This window comes from Podarcis bocagei, assembly GCF_964188305.1.
Source record: "Podarcis bocagei genome assembly, chromosome: 5".
NCBI lineage: Eukaryota > Metazoa > Chordata > Lepidosauria > Squamata > Lacertidae > Podarcis > Podarcis bocagei.
In genome coordinates, this window is record NC_138129.1 from 77,391,991 (window position 1) to 77,408,140 (window position 16,150).

Genomic DNA, 16,150 nt, shown 5'->3' on the forward strand with positions numbered 1-16,150 from the left:
GTGTGTATTATGGAAACAGGAAAGAAGGTAAAGGGGAGGACAAAGAGCTGCTTGCAATCTTGATCCCGGGTTGGGTGAAACTGATGTGCCAGTTACTTCTTAACAAATGAATTGGGGGGGAAAGACTAGATAACATTTCCAATCTATCCAGGAGCATTACGGTAAACTTCTGTCCTTACCCTTTGAATATTGCTGAGGTCTTTATATTCAGAAATATACAACTGTTAGTGACCTGCATCAGACCCAATCTGAACCCGATCTCTGTGCCTGACTGGAGATTTGTGGTTACCCTTTTCTCCTTATATATTCAATTTTAGCAAGTCTTTGTATAATATTTTTGGTTTAAATGGCCATATTTTGCTTTTAGGTAAAAGATAAATATAAACTTCATTTGCCTATACAATATTTACTTCTTATTCTAAGTGGCTTTTATATATATATATAGCATGCTATATAATTTTTCAGCATGCCTTATTTTTTTACATGGGTTGAAATATTTTTCTTGAGTTTATACCACAGGTGCCAACATGGGTATCTGCTGTCTGCTCATTAGATTAGCCATGCTCTTGCAAGTTTTAAGATGCACTTCCTACTTTGTGTTCAGCCGCTTTAAGTATGCCCTGCCTGTCTCTCTGTGCTTGTGTGTTTAAATGTTTAATATTCCAGGATGCCTTCTCTTTTGTAAAACAGCTGGGAAATGTTTCATCAGCTCTATTCTATTTGTTCTCTCTAGTACATCTGAAATCCCCCAGTTCCGGCTGCCATATGATGTAGTACATTTCGAAACTGAGCTTATGAAAGACCTCGGAGTGAAGGTAATGAAAAATATAAACTGCTTTGGTATAGCTCGCAGGAAAAAAAGGGAGCCGAGCTCTGCCAAAGATTAACAGCAAAATGTCATGCACATTAGTGAAGAACAATTAAAAGCTACACCAGGCAGAGGGAGGAAGATGCTTTCTCTTGCTCAGGGCATTTGTCTGTCTGCTGTCTGAATGCCACTAGTTTGGAAAAGGGCAATCAATAGTTCTCATCTGGCTTGCCTGCATGTGATTAATTGTCTGTAAGAAACAAATACCTAAATTGCTTTAGGGGTTCAGTGTAGCTATTGGAAGGATTTGATTTCTTTAATCACGTTGTGGTGTTGCTGTTTCCAGCCCCCTCTTCCTCCTTTTATGCAAGTTAAATATTAGTTAAAAAACATTAATCCGTGACACTTTCCATTTTCTTACAATGTGTACAGATATCATCTCGGGGGGAAGACCTGTCTCGCACAGTAACTAAGTGGAGCATTAATAATACATTTTTTTGGGGGGGGGGGGAACCCTGCATGATTTTTAAACTTCCTTGAAAAGACTCAGCTATTCGTGTTTTGTGGTATATATTTTTAAATTGATTATCATACTTAATGTTGTCCATGTACGTATGTGATAATTTCCACGGAGCTAATATCATGATAATAAAACTATTAAGCAGCAAAGTATATGCTGGCACACTGTTAAGATGCAATACTTCCAAAGCCTTTCATTTTCCCTGATATTATCGTGGCCCTTAATGAATATGATGGAGAGATCTCTTTCAGTTCTTTGCATATCCACCGCACAGAACTCTTTCCTCTGCAAAATCAGAGTAATTGCGGTGCTCTCAGATGAAGAATGCAATATTGTCTTGAGCACTGGAAGTTATTTATGCATGTAATTCTTTTTCTAAGAATAATTTGGGTTTTTGAAAGTTACAGGACTAGGCCTAAAGAATACTAAATCCCACCACCCCAAGTGTGTGTGTGTGTGTGTGTGTGTGTGTAATCCACATCATTGTATGATAAATTAGAATGATTTATTTTTTGTTCCCAGTGAATATAAAGTATCTGTTTGAGGAGGATTGCAACTGTGCTTTGGTTACCATTTCATAATTATGAGTTATACCACATCTTTTAAACGAACAGAGGGGGAAAGATAATTTTTAACATGTACTCAACCAAGAATTAAGGGTCTTGGATATATACCTTCAGCTTCCATATTAGCAAAGATCGTCCATTCACTTCAATGTTGCGGACGGCTCAACACATGCAGTGTGTGTATATGCTTGTGGTGCTGTCCCCAGCTTGGATGGGAATAAAGCTTTTCTTTATTTTTAACCTGTTTCTTAACATATTTTTTCACAAAAGCAAACCAGGTTGTAAGACACAGAGTCACTGGCAGGAGGAGATATCCTTCTGGTTGGAGGCCCAGGGTCTTCTTAGAATTTCAGTATGCAGTAGGTGTGTCAGTAAAATCATTACGCATTCTCCCTCAAATACAAATATTTGCTAATCAAAACAACCCACACCTTTTCCTAAGAATATAACGAGAGCTCTGTGTGATCAGGCTAAAGGCCTGTCATTTAGTCCAGCCTCTTGTTTTCTCCAGTGCCCAAGTAGATACTCATAGATAGTCCACAAGCAGGACATAGGGGCACTATCCTCTCCTGCTGCCTCTGTCCCTAGAAGTCCCATATAGTCCTCATGAATAGTAGCTGTTAGCCATCTCCTCCACCATTTTGTCTAATCCACTTTTAAAGCCGTCAAAATTGGTGGCCATCTCCTGATAGCAAATTCCGTATTTTATCCGTGCATTCCATTCTTATTACAGATGCTTCCTTCTAAATCCTAAGGTCCAACTCGGTGCTGACTTTTCTTTATGCCCTTTCTCACCATGTTCCAGTAAGCAACTTCAAACATTGCTTAAGAGAACCATGACAGTAATGGACATTAACAAGTGGAACAAGTTGCATGTAGTTTAGAAAGGCGTGAGCAGAGGAGGAAGCAGTATAAGGGCACGGAGCGACTCAGAGTTCAGCAAGACCTCATGCTCTGATTACTGGCGGTCCTTTTATTTTTGAGACTAAGTGATAGCATGGTAAAATACTACATTAAAAAGCACAATACTAAGGTTGGTACCAGGGCAGCTTTTGTGAGGATGTCATAAATGGGGCACGGCACTCTTGATGCTGCTTGCCTAACCTCAGATGCCAGCGGCACCTGAAGGAGGGCCTTCAAAGTTACCTTAGTACCTAGGCCAGTTTATACAGGACCAAAGGTGTCCGGTGAAGGCTGAGGAGGAGAGCTGGGGCAGGCCACAATTTATTCCCTCCTGGGAGTGGGCCCAAGTGACTCTCAATACGTTTCCGAGCACAATTCAAAGTGTTGGTGCTAACCTTTAAAGCCGTAAACGGCCTCGGCCCAGTATACCTGAAGGAGTGTCTCCACTCCCATCGTTCAGCTGGGACACTGAGGTCCAGCTCCAATGGCCTTCTGGTGGTTCCATCACTGCAAGAAGTGAAGCTACAGGGGAGCAGGCCGAGGGCTTTCTTGGTAGTGGCACCCACCCTGTGCAACGCCCTCCCATCAGATGTCAAGGAAATAAACAACTATCGGACTTTTAGAAGACATCTGAAGGCATCCATGTTTAGGGAAGTTTGTAATGTTTGATCTTTTATTTTGTTTTTAATATTCTATTGGGAGCCGCCCAGAGTGGCTGGGGAAACCCAGCAGATGGGCGTGGTAATAATAATAATAATAATAATAATAATAATAATAATAATAATAATAATAATGCCTATTGGCCAGTTGGGACCACCCCGCAGGGAACGCCTGCCCAAAACCTGCTGACATTGGACAGTTGCCAGCAGCTGGGTGATCTGGCCCTGCTAATCGTCAGATCACTGGCGTGGCCTGCAGCTTAGCCGCAACACTGCCCACCATAGAAAGTGAACAGGTAAGCACCAGCACTTTGAATTGCATTTAGAAGTGGGCATAAAGAACCAGCAAAAGTATTTAATCAGTTTCTGCTATATGTTCGCAGTCTTGGCTCAGATATAAGTCTAGGGTCAACAACATTAAAAAAAAAAGTCCTTTGGCCTTTAGTGGAATTTTATATTTTCTTAAAATGATTGATTGAATGACCGGGACAAAGCTTCTGAATGTCTTGAGCTTAAAAGTGACTGATAAAGTGATGATGAGCTTCCTAATATTATCTTTCAGATAATTTGCGGCAGAGGGCTTTCGGCAGAAGGATTGACGCTCAGTGCCTTGAAGGAAGATGATTACAAAGCAATCTTTATTGGAATTGGTAGGGATTCATCATTCTTCCTCTGTACTTGGTTTTACTGGAAGTATTGTATGTATGATTAATGCTGTAATAAACGGGCCGTGTTCCTGTGTCTCAGCAAGAGACCTTTAAACACTAATCTCACGAAGTGGTACCGTTAGCATGTGAGGAGCTTTCGCCATCCTCTAACTAGTTTTAATGCAACCTTCTCTGGTACCGACCACTTTCCCCAATATATAATTATGCCTATTACCCGCATGAAATATTTCTCTGGGGCTGTGGAAGTATGAAACGGTGTTGGCTTTGGCAATGGCTGCTGTGTTATATTAGGGACAGAGTTAATAAAACCTGAATCAATATGTTCTAGTACAATTATCACATTCCTAAGGAGCACTTTATTTAATAGATGTCACTAATTTAGTCAAGATCTCAATATGATCATTAAGTAACAAAATCCTTAGGGGACTTATTTATGCTAAATTAATGTCAGCAGATTGCAGGATCAACATTATCTTTAAAAACACACACAAACAGGGAACATACTGCTTTTTTTGGTAGCCCTTCCCTTAATGTTTACTACGGTAAGCAAGTCGATAGTACTATACATAATTTAAAAACCACAATAATTGTAATTTTAAGGGCTGTACACTATTATTCCGGTTCAAGACTTTAGCTCTGTCTGCAGATAGAGAAAGCAGAGATTAAGCATTTGGTAAACTAGTTAGTTGGATTCAATAGACTAAAGGTGATTTGGCAGCATTTTTTTTAAGGGTATAATCCAATTATTACACGTGCACCCATGTTAAAGCCTTTGATCTAGTGCAGGCATAAGCAAACTCAGCCCTCCAGATGTTTTGGGACTACAACTCCCCTCATCCCTGACCACTGGGTCTGTTAGCTAGGGTTGATGGGAGTTGTAGTCCCAAAACATCTGGAGGGCCGAGTTTGCCTGTGCCTGATCTAGTGGATATCTCTACTTGTGGAAGAACAGGGAAGGCAGTTTTTGCCAATTCCTTTCAGTTCCCACAACCTGCTCCAAAGACTTGAGGGACCCTCCTGAACAGGGTGGAAGAAGATGTGAGGAGCTTCAGGGGCAAAAATGCCTTCCCTTTTCTTCTATTAGCGTAAGTGTCTGCTGGATCAAAAGCCTTTCCATGAATGCAAAGGCACCCAATGGATCCCATCCAATATTCTTAATATTGTGCTTATGCATGCAGATCTCAGGTATTATCTGAAAGAGGCATTTTCCTTGCACAGGAATAACTCTTCTGCGGCGATGCTAGCTATAACACTTGTATGCATCATTTAAAAACAAAGTAAGCTGTTTTCATGCAAGTTTTGTGCAAATTTGTTGAATTGGTACTGGAACTGGAATTCATAGGGTTAGTCAGCAAAGATTTTGATTGAGTCACAGCCCTAGCTGGAAGGAATTCCCCTCTGTGCAAAAGATATAATATGTCATGGGGATACGTTATGTCCCTGCATTGTATCCCCTGCGTCTTGTTCCTCTCCTGCAAATTCCATGCACCTGTCATTAAGACAAGGTAGAAGGAATCTCCCAGAACCATCATGACAAAAGCATCATGAATTGACTACCTAGAAAGAGAAAGCAGGGCTGTTTTGATGTTAATGACTCACATTTCTACGCACATTGAGATTTGATGATGACGATGATGATGATGATGATTTTATTATTTATACCCCACCCATCTGGCTTGGTTTCCCCATTTGGAATCATCCTCAGGTTCATTCACTTCCAATATCAACCATACATAGAAAGCAATGCCCAGATCAAGAGATCCGTGGTTATCTTACATGTGGTTATCTTTCACTATCTTTCAAATTGCTGTTGGATCTTCCAGTTTGGTTAGCTTCTATTATTATTATTGTTGTTGTTATTGTTGTTGTTGTTATTATTATTATTTATATACCAACCTATACCCAGGGGTCTCAGGGCAGTTCACAGAATAAAAGAAAGTTATAAAACCACAAAATACATAATAAAAATAAAAACAACAACCCAATAGCCCCACCACCACCACAAAACAACAACAACACATTTTAACAGGGCATAGAATGTGAATCAGATCAACCAAAGGCCTGGTTAAAAAGGAATGTTTTCGCCTGGCAACTAAAGTCGTATAATGAAGGCGCCACCTGAACTTCCCTGGGGAGAGCATTCCACAGACAGGGAGCCACTGCAGAGAAGGCCCCTTCTTGTGTTGCCACCCTCTGAACCTCTTGAGGAGGAGGCACATGAAGAAGGGCCTCAGATTATGATTTCAGGGTCCAGGTAGTTTCATACGAAAAGAGGCACTCCTTGAAGTATTGTGGTCCTGAGCCGGTTAAGGCTTTATAGGTCAAAACCAGCACTTTGAATACATGCAGTGAGCAGATTGGGGCAGGAGTAGGAAGGAAGCATAAATATGTTGAAGTTCCTCTGATCTTAGCAGATGTTGAGGTATATGGGCAACATCACAGACACACATTTTCTATACTCCAAAATTGCTTCTTTTCCTTGAAGGTGGCCTAGATGTCAACCTTAGGAACAACAAGTGTTACTGAAAATTAGGGACAATAAATAATAACCTCTCTGGTTATGCTTTTCATTTTCTTAAAAATATATATTTAGCATACTTCACCAAGACCCCTTTTTTTTTGGCTGTCTCGATATGCTACAAAAAAATTGCCCGGCATTTAAACAATGGCTTTCCAAGTGGAATGCATGTTTATCTGCTAAAAAATTGTGAATGTACAACCAAATCCCTCCCCAGCATACGCTCAGCAAATTGAGTATGCAGAGCCAAGAGTGGTATGAGACTTAATGCTCTTTATTGATCTAGACGTTGCCTAAGTGAACATAATAAGAAACAAGTTGCCCAACTGTTCTTTTTTCCTTGTTATTGATTACAAGAGTGGTAATTCTTAGTACAGCAACAACTGTTGTTCTCCATCTGGGTATTCAGTATAATAAGCTTTCCAGGTTTGTTCTCTCATGTGATTATACTACAGGCCATTGTGATTTATATAATCCTAAATCCTCTCATTGTTTGAGACCTTCCACGCATAGGAATTTCCATGGGGTCATATTTCTTGATAATTGTACATGAGGCAACGTGCCAGGTTACCGTCCCTCTTGATTTAATCCATCTGACAAACCATGTACCCTTCATTCTTCATCCCACCCTTTGCTCAGGGAGGGGGGGAAATCCCAGAAGTTAGGTGGGAATACATAAAGAGCTTTGGTTGTCTCTGTAACCGAGAGCGAGGCTAAACTATCAGCAATCTTTCCTCTGTTCTGAGATTACTCGGCTAGGCACAGCTGGGATTTTGTGAGGTGTACAGACAAGAAATAATGTCTGCGAGGGGAAAAGAGAAATCAAGAGCTCCTTTCCTTTTGACCTGCTGTGTTAATACTGATCTCATAGTGGAATGTACATAAGAAGTTGCCTTATGCTCTGTCAAACCATTGAACCCACCTCTCCTATTATTGTCTCCTCTGAATGACATCAACTCTCCGGAGATTCAGGAAGAAGTTCTTTCCCCGGTTCCACTACCCAAATTTTATACATGCAAAACAGGCAGTTTCTCTCTGAGCTATAGCTGTTCTCACTCACGTTGCCTTTATGATGACTCCATCCCATGATCATAGCCTGCATTTAAGACTGCCTTGAGTAGCTGCCATTCTTTTACATTTGCAAAACAGCGGTTGTTTTCACTAGTGAAAATGGGGTGACTGTGGTGAGAATAATGGATTGAACTGATGAATTTCCCAGTTTGAATTTCCCCGGCATCAATTCCTGCCCCCCATAGTTGCCATTAATGAGGACTTCTGTCCAGTTAGATATGAAAGTGCATCGTGGACAGGTTCCTGCAGCAACAAAATATACTTATCCAATTATTCTAAAAAAATAAAATCCAAACAAACCAAAGGTCTGAGACCAGAATTAAGGTGACTCAACCTCCAAAAAGTCAGGAAATGGGAAACAAAGGTTGATACTTTTAACAGTTGCATTAAGTGAGCCGTTGTGGTGGTGTGCTATGCTATAAAGGTTTCTTGCTTACAACTTCTGTTCCATTCACCTTCACTTTTACATGGTCTCAAATCCACATGGGGAGGATGCAATGCCTGTGGCCAGCAAGGTTGTTGTCCTAGTCCTTTGTTGCATTATGAAACATGTGAGCTTTATTTCTAGAGGAAACCTATTGTGAGTTTGTCCATGCCTGTTTGCTGCTTACTCCAGTTGCTGCCAGTGTGATTGGTACAGCCACTACGCATGTGTTTCCTAGTACTAGTGTGATTGATGATGGTGCTGGTAATGAAAAATATCAAAGCAAGTTTTGAAGACAACCCACCAGTTTCATAGAGTTGAAAGGCAACAAGAAAGGGTTATCTTGGCAGTGTAGAGGTGGTGAATTGTACCGATTTTGAGGAGCAATGTGTAGCTTAGTTGTTCATATTCCAGTGCCTTTGCAGAGCACTTGCCTCTTCCCCATTCCATATATCTTGGCACTGGAAGGATGCAATTTGAAGCAAAGAATTGGTGTACCGTAAGAAGATGCTTGCTTGGGATGCGGGTGGCGCTGTGGGGTAAACCACAGAGCCTAGGACTTGCCGATCAGAAGGTCGGCAGTTTGAATCCCTGCGACGGGGTGACCTCCCATTGCTCGGTCCCTGCTCCTGCCCACCTAGCAGTTTGAAAGCACGTCAAAGTGCAAGTAGATAAATAGAAGTACTGACGACTGGACCCAATGATCAGGGGTCCCTTTACCTTTACCTTTAAGAAGTTGCTTAAACCTGAATTCTTTCCAACTGCAGTGCCATACAGCCCAGCCTAATATATCCCACCAAACATTTCAGGTTCCAAACCAACCCCAGATGTCTTGCAGCATAGTTGCCGCTTGAAGCATGGCAGCACGTAAATGCCCCCTTCAGCGCTGATCGTGTTGCAGTTCCAGATCCAGAACAAGAGACTTGGGACAATCCTGCCATTCCTTCTTACTGAAGTGCCCCACTAAAAGCCTATTCTAGAGTGGGCCAGCATAAGGGTGCTAGAAGGATTATTTTCAAAACCAAAATCCCTCTTGGGGTGAGAATGAGTTTACAGATGCAATAAGGGAAAGGCCAGGGTTATGACATGTGAGCTGCAAACGATTCTGTCCTGTATGTACCACTACCATGGTAAAAAAGAATTCTGGAAGTCTGGAAGCAGGGAAAGAAGTGAGTGCATGATTTTCATCATGTTAGTGCATGTGAGGGATGTGTGTGTGAGGAGGGAGCGAGAGAGGTGGACAATATATGCAGACTCTGTGTGAGAGAGGTTCCTGTATTCTACATATGTGTGCTTGTGTAAGGGAGTTTGTGGGATAGCCACAAACATCCCCTTTTGCTTTGAACACACTTGCTACTAGCATGTGACCATTGGATGATTGGTCTACAGTGAATGCTTAGGTCATTATTGACATAAAGGATATGTTAAGATGACCAGAGAGTGATTTGCTGTGGAGCTGTGAATAGTCGTTTGCTCCAGGGTAGTTTTCATGCCCTTGGACATGAAAGTGGCTGACCACAGAGTGCTGGAAATTGACAATGTATGGAAATTTAACTGCAGCTGTGTGGATTGGCAAGCCTGGTTTTCTCTTCCCAGTGCTTTTCATTTCTCTTTCTCCTGCTTTCTCCCTCTCTCTCATTCCATTTGGACCCTATCCTCAAATCTGCAGCTGCTTTCTTTCATTGGGTTGCATTTTTTCTTCATATTCATTTACACTAGAGAGTGAAAATAGAGGTGATGGTTGGTTGTTGATATCACCATGGTCCAGGCAAATGAGATCCCAAACACAGGGAGCTGATTTTTCTACCGGCTGGAGATCACAGCTGCTTTTTCCTTTTGCAAATTTGTTTTGCATTGTGTTGGGGGGGGGGTTCAGTTGTCAGAAGGTCAGAATTCCCACCAACCCTCATCTCATATAATGGGCATTGCTCTATGTGGTGAGACATTCACATCCAATAGTGTATAGTGGGCAGTCCTTTTTCTCTCTCTGGAAAAACAGGTGCTGGTATTTACCATGAAGTTGGTATAGTAACTGTCATACTTTTTAACCAAAAGAGAGAGAGGTGCCTGTACGCACCGTGATATTGTTGGAGTAAGTGCCACACTTTTTAACAATATCCCCTGAAAAAAGCACTGCTAGTGGGAAACTTTATTCATCCCACTATTAAGAACTGAACAAAAGCCTCAATTGTTTGCTGCTTGTAGTGGCTTTCTGTGCAGATAAAGCCACTACAGGAATTTTTTGTAGCTGTCACCAGGTAACAACTATACAATGTGCCCTGGCACTACCTGCTTTAAGGAATCACCTGCTTTTAATCTTTGTTAGCCTAAAAGCTTCTGTTATGATTAATTGCACATAATTGGTGTTTTTAAACAAGCAAATGCTGGAACCTAAAATATATGGCTTGGAGACCCTGAATTTCAAAACAACATTTGTAGGCATTCACTCTAAGCTGCATGTGTCTTGTGTGTAATTGCCGTCACTTTCATTATCAGTTATTAAAGGGAAATGCCACAAACTTTAGAAATTAATCAATAAGGTAGGGTGTGTGTGTGTGTGTGTGAGTGAGTGAAATACAACAATCAGTGATAATAAATGCCATGGGAGGCGCAGAACCTAGTTAAAATAACATCACTCCTCACATACCCCAGAAACAATCAATTACAGCTAGCTCCTTCATTTCTATAATTAATTTTGAATTCCAGTTGGTTTTCCTTCCTTCCCTCCTTCCTTCGTTCTTCAGACACAGAAGGACCATTGTGCTGCCTGAAGCCCAGTGTGTCTATATTTCAAAATGATTGATTGTGGGAGACATTGGCATTGAACTATATTGGGATGATTTCCTTTACTTAAAAGCAGAAATATTTTTCTATTTTTTAAACACACAAACACACACACTCCACTAATTGGGCAATTAAACTTCCCAGAAACTTTTATTCTGCTTAAACATCAAAGCTTTCCCTTGAGCATTTCTAGATTGACCAGGACTCTCCCTTAATTGTTCAGCTTTGCAGGGAAATGAGATACTGATGGGGGCAGGCCATTCTGAGCTGTACCACCATAGCTATGTATTTCTTTCACAGAAGACCACAGGCCAGCTTTGCAGCTGATTAGATGACAGACACAATACTTATATCCATAACAACAACAACTAGATGGGCATTTCATGGAGTTCCTGCCTGCTCACTTTTTAAAAAAATGTCTTTGCAGTTGTTTTCATAAATTATATTCTTTTGTGGGTCACCATGTGCTACTCATGTGTAGGGCATAAGTGTGTAGAGAGTATACATGTATTCCACACATTTTTCACTCAGGGAACTTCACCTCAAAATGGAAGCTCAAATTTCAAATGACACCTGTGTTTCAGTTCCCATTTTGTTTCCACAAGTGCAACTCAGGTTAGGTAAAGTGTAAAGGGACCCCTGACCATTAGGTCCAGTCGTGGCCAACTCTGGGATTGCGGCACTCATCTCGCTTTACTGGCCAAGGGAGCTTCCGGGTCATGTGGCCAGCACGACTAAGCCGCTTCTGGCGAACCAGAGCAGTGCACGGAAACACCATTTACCTTCCCGCCGGAGCGGTACCTATTTATCTATTTGCACTTTGACGTGCTTTCGAACTGCTAGGTTGGCAGAAGCAGGAACCGAGCAACGGGAGCTCACCTCGTCGTGGGAATTTGAATCATGACCTTCTGATCAGCAAGTCCTAGGCTCTGTGGTTTAACCCACAGTGCCAGCCGAGTCCCTGCAACTCAGGTTACATTTGCATTAAAATATGAACCAAATGGCTCTCCCGTCTTTATGCAAAACAAAGGTAACTGTGGGTGTTAACACTTCAGAATTAATCTATGTCAGTCGGAGTAGGAAGAAGTTAATACCGTTCATTTAAATTCGGTTACCTGGAGGTCTGAGGAGTGCAATGAGGTAGCAGTTCCTCTTGGGATAATGCAGTCAAAACTGTGACTCCGCAAAGAGACTCCTAACTCGTTCCATTTCTCTTGTTCTGTAGAACTTGCACGACCGCAACCATTCTGTGCTAGCAGTTTTTATCAGAGCCGCATTCCTGCAGCACTTGACTATTGCAAAAGGCCACCAAAGAGGAAGCGTGGAGCAGAGCTGGAAAGGAGCTAAGGGCAATAAAAGGAAGCCAGGCTGATGAATATTCTAAGTGAGTTTCAGGAGCTCCTTTTGCCTAGAGAAGTGCTGGAATTCTCATTGCTCAAGTCATTCACAGCTTAAGTCTTTGTAGGAATGGTTACATTTGCAGGGGGTGAATGCAGTTATCGGGCAGCTTTTTGCAACTCTAAATTGTGAGATGCTTTCATGGGGGTTTGGCTGGCTTTGTCAGGCCCATTATTTCTTCCCTCTGTATATAGCTGTGATCTTGCTATAGCACCTGTTACTCCTTTCTTAGCTGCCTAGAGGTCTTGTGTGGCAGTGAATCCTATTGTGTCCTAGGTAGCCCCTTTTAAATGAATGCACAGACAACATTCTCCCCCTTCCCTCCTGCTCAAATGCTATATAATTTTCTGTAGCTGAAGGTTACAGAACTATATCGGAAAGAGCAAATCAAACCATTCATGAAAAGATCCTCTCTGTAATTGCATTTGTTCAGTGCTAATTAACATACCATTGGAAACAATAGTGTCATCAGATAATCTCATTGATCGTTACCAAATTGGGCAGCAAAAGAGAAATTAAAAGTCTGAGCATTGGTGCACTTTATTTTATTTTTTTTATGTCGCAAGATTGATTTATTCCCTTATCCCTAAAAAGTAAGTAATCACCTAGTGCCAATTATTATCTTCTGATTAACTATGCAGTGCCACCTGGTGTGCAGATGGGAAGAATATTACATATCAAGGGCTCTGTTCACACCCACCCACATGCATTAAAAACCTATGTGACAAAAAGTGAACAGATGTTCATTTTGCTTGTGATGCAGAAAGAAATTGTGCCTCTTGCTCCTGATTAATAAACTAAATTTGGAAGATATTTTCTGCATATGGACTTCTTCTTCTTTTTCCTTTTTTTGACCAGAGGCCAGCACAAGTATTTTAGGAATACATATACTCACATAATTTCTCATGCCAATTTTGTCGTCTCATTATTACTGTACATTCCAGCCTCCACCATCCCTTCTAAACCTCCCCACCCCACTGAGTTTCTCACCTCCCATAAGAAGAGTGGGAGGGCAGGATCATCTGAAGCATTTTTCGCATCTTCTCTGCCCAATATGGCTACATTTTCTGCTAAATAAATAAATAAATAAGGCCGGGAAAGAAAGAGGAAGCGATGGCTACATTCTGCAGGAGGCACTAGTTGAGATTCTCCAGGAAGAGAGAGATCTCTGAGCAATAATATGAGGAGCATGGGGGGCCACTGTGTGTCTGTGCTCTTTTCATGGCAATCTTGTTTTATTTTCCTGCCAAACTAATTATTCAATAGAATGCACGAAAGCATTTTCTTTTAAAGCAACAACAAAGCTTTTGTTCTGGCAGCATTTTAACCCTAGACTCCCTCCCTCCCATTTTTTTTATTTTAAATAAGCATGAATAATCTGGTTTGAAGTGTACATGTGACTAGATCTGTCTGCTAAAAGTTCCAACACAGAGATTTGGGGCTGGTTCAGACTTAACACGAAACCAGTCTTCTGTAACTGGTGCTCTACGGATGTGTAGGACTCCAACTCTCATCAGCCTCAAACAGCATGGGCAGTGGTCAAGGATGATGGGAGTTGTGGTCCAAAACATTGTTTCATGCTATGTGTATGAAGTATAATAATAAACAGTGAAACTTCTTTCTACAGCGGTGGTACCTCGGGTTAAATACGCTTCAGGTTACATATGCTTCAGGTTACAGACTCCGCTAATCCAGAAATAGTACCTCGGGTTAAGAACTTTGCTTCAGGATGAGAACAGAAATTGCATGCCGGCGGCACAGCAGCACCAGGAGGCCCCATTAGCTAAAGTGGTGCTTCAGGTTAAGAACAGTTTTGGGTTAAGAACGGACCTCTGGAATGAATTAAGTACTTCACCCAAGGTACTACTGTACATGCATCCCTTCCCTTCCCTTCTCCCATGCAGTTCGCAGAAGGACCTCTACAGCATTTCATTTCAGTTTCAAAGCTACTTTGTGCTACATACTAGTCAGATATTGCCATTTCACAAAGTTCTGTTTCGTTATTTGGGTTATATGGATAAAATCTACTAAAGCCTCTTTAAAAATAGATTGCATTTTTTTTTTTTAAAAAAAGAACATTGGGCAATTTCTGAACGAACCAACTTCAAAACATGGCTTATGTGCGCTGTGAAGTTAGTTTGCTTAACTAACTAGTGGGGAGGCGGGTTTGGGTTTGGTTTGTTGTAGGTCGTGCCTGTAGCACTAATCTATATTTTAGCATTGCTTCTGAACTGGGCCTCTTTGGGGGCCAGGGGAGAGAAGGCAAAGCCCCATGATCAAGCTAAACAATGAGGATGCAGGTGGAAGTCTTTGATCTGGAGCATTTTGAAAGATGACAGTGATTCTGTCTGGATGGAAAACTGTCCATTAACATAATTGTTGTGTTTCATTTCTGTCTGTAAAGTGCAATGCAGTGTACCAGCAGAAAGGAGAAGTGCTGTCTTGAATTGGGACTAGACAACAAAATTCTTAATGTGGCAAGTTCTGGGGTATCTTCGCAGAAGGAATTATGATTTCTGTATTTTGTGACAAATCATGGAGATGTTCCATCTTTCTTAGGAGTTCTGTCACATACATAGGTCAATGAAGTTTCTCACATCTAGGATAAGAAGGAGTAGCACCTTTTGCCCAATCTCTGCTATCAACAGAGTTTCCTTCCAGTAGCAGATGCTCATCCTGGTGATGTTCATTTCTGACAGAGCCTAATATGCACTGGAACCTGTGATGGCTTGTGAATGCTCTTCACAAGAAATGCCTCTGCTCACTCAGAGATATTTTACATATGTACAAGCAGCGCATTACAATCATGCATCCGAATCCTCCGGCTCAGATTCTGGGAATGACTTATGCCCGCCCCTTCTCCAACAGAAAAGGCGGGGAAGTTTCATGTGATGCCTCTGCCCCCTCTTCTTTAACACCTTCCTTTCTTTGGCAGAGGGAATAGGCATTGTTTCACTGTCTGTGCCAGAACTTCCTGTGCGGTGTTGAGGCTCTGGTTCAACATCTGTGAGCCGTTCCGCCTCCTAGCTTTCCCCTCTTTCTTCGATCGCCACTTCCTGCCCCCCTTCCTCTGCCTGTCTCTGCTCCTCCCCTTCATTCTCTGGCCATACTATGACAGAACCACCCACTGAAATGTCAGTAATGTTGGCATTCTAAAATAAATGACAATTCTGTTCTTAAATAATGTGTATAAAATTTCACACGAATCTTACGGCTGTGTAATAGGGGTGGGGGGAGTGCAGTGATTCCTTTATCATTCTATATCTAAATGTTACAACCATTTGCCATCATGAGCATTCTCAAAATCTGACTTGGGTCTAGCAAGCCGATCCCTAAGATACTCCATCCACTTGGTCCCCAAGCCAAAAGGCCCAAACAGGCCCACTCCAAATGTATTGCTGCAAAGAGAGTTTCTACTTTGGGGTCTTAATGTGCCATGGAGTTCAGTTCATTTGACCTGGTACAGCTTAGGATGCTCTACCACTGAGCCAAATTTTCCTGCTTCCAGACAATTTTATTTTAATGTCGTGCTACCTTATTTCATATGAGCCGTGACAAAATACAAAATTTAAATAATAGCTCCTGAAATGCACGCTCATTTTCCCCCTCCATTAAAAATCTCTTGATATCTGGTGCCAATTACTGGCGGGTGTTTTTCATGCTATGGAATAAAAGGTTCCAAGCAATTTACCCATGTAAAAATGTATTTTTATAAATACTTTTTCTTAAAACACAAATATTTTATTATTAAAATAATTCAACATTAATACAAACACATTACGAATATACAAACATACTGTAATGGGGTTGAGTTACTCGTGCGTAAATTGT

General features: G+C 41.5%; 1 protein-coding gene across 4 annotated transcripts in view; it reads left to right on the top strand.

Moving 5' to 3' along the window:
• DPYD (dihydropyrimidine dehydrogenase) overlaps positions 1-16,150 on the top strand; it is a 537,474-nt gene that overhangs the window by 185,142 nt on the left and 336,182 nt on the right. For all 4 annotated transcript variants that reach the window (XM_081193976.1, XM_081193978.1, XM_081193977.1 and 1 more), the window contains 2 exons: positions 734-815; positions 4,019-4,106. In XM_081193976.1, coding sequence (XP_081050102.1) covers positions 734-815; positions 4,019-4,106 — 170 coding nt within the window. The remainder of the gene's footprint in view (positions 1-733; positions 816-4,018; positions 4,107-16,150) is intronic.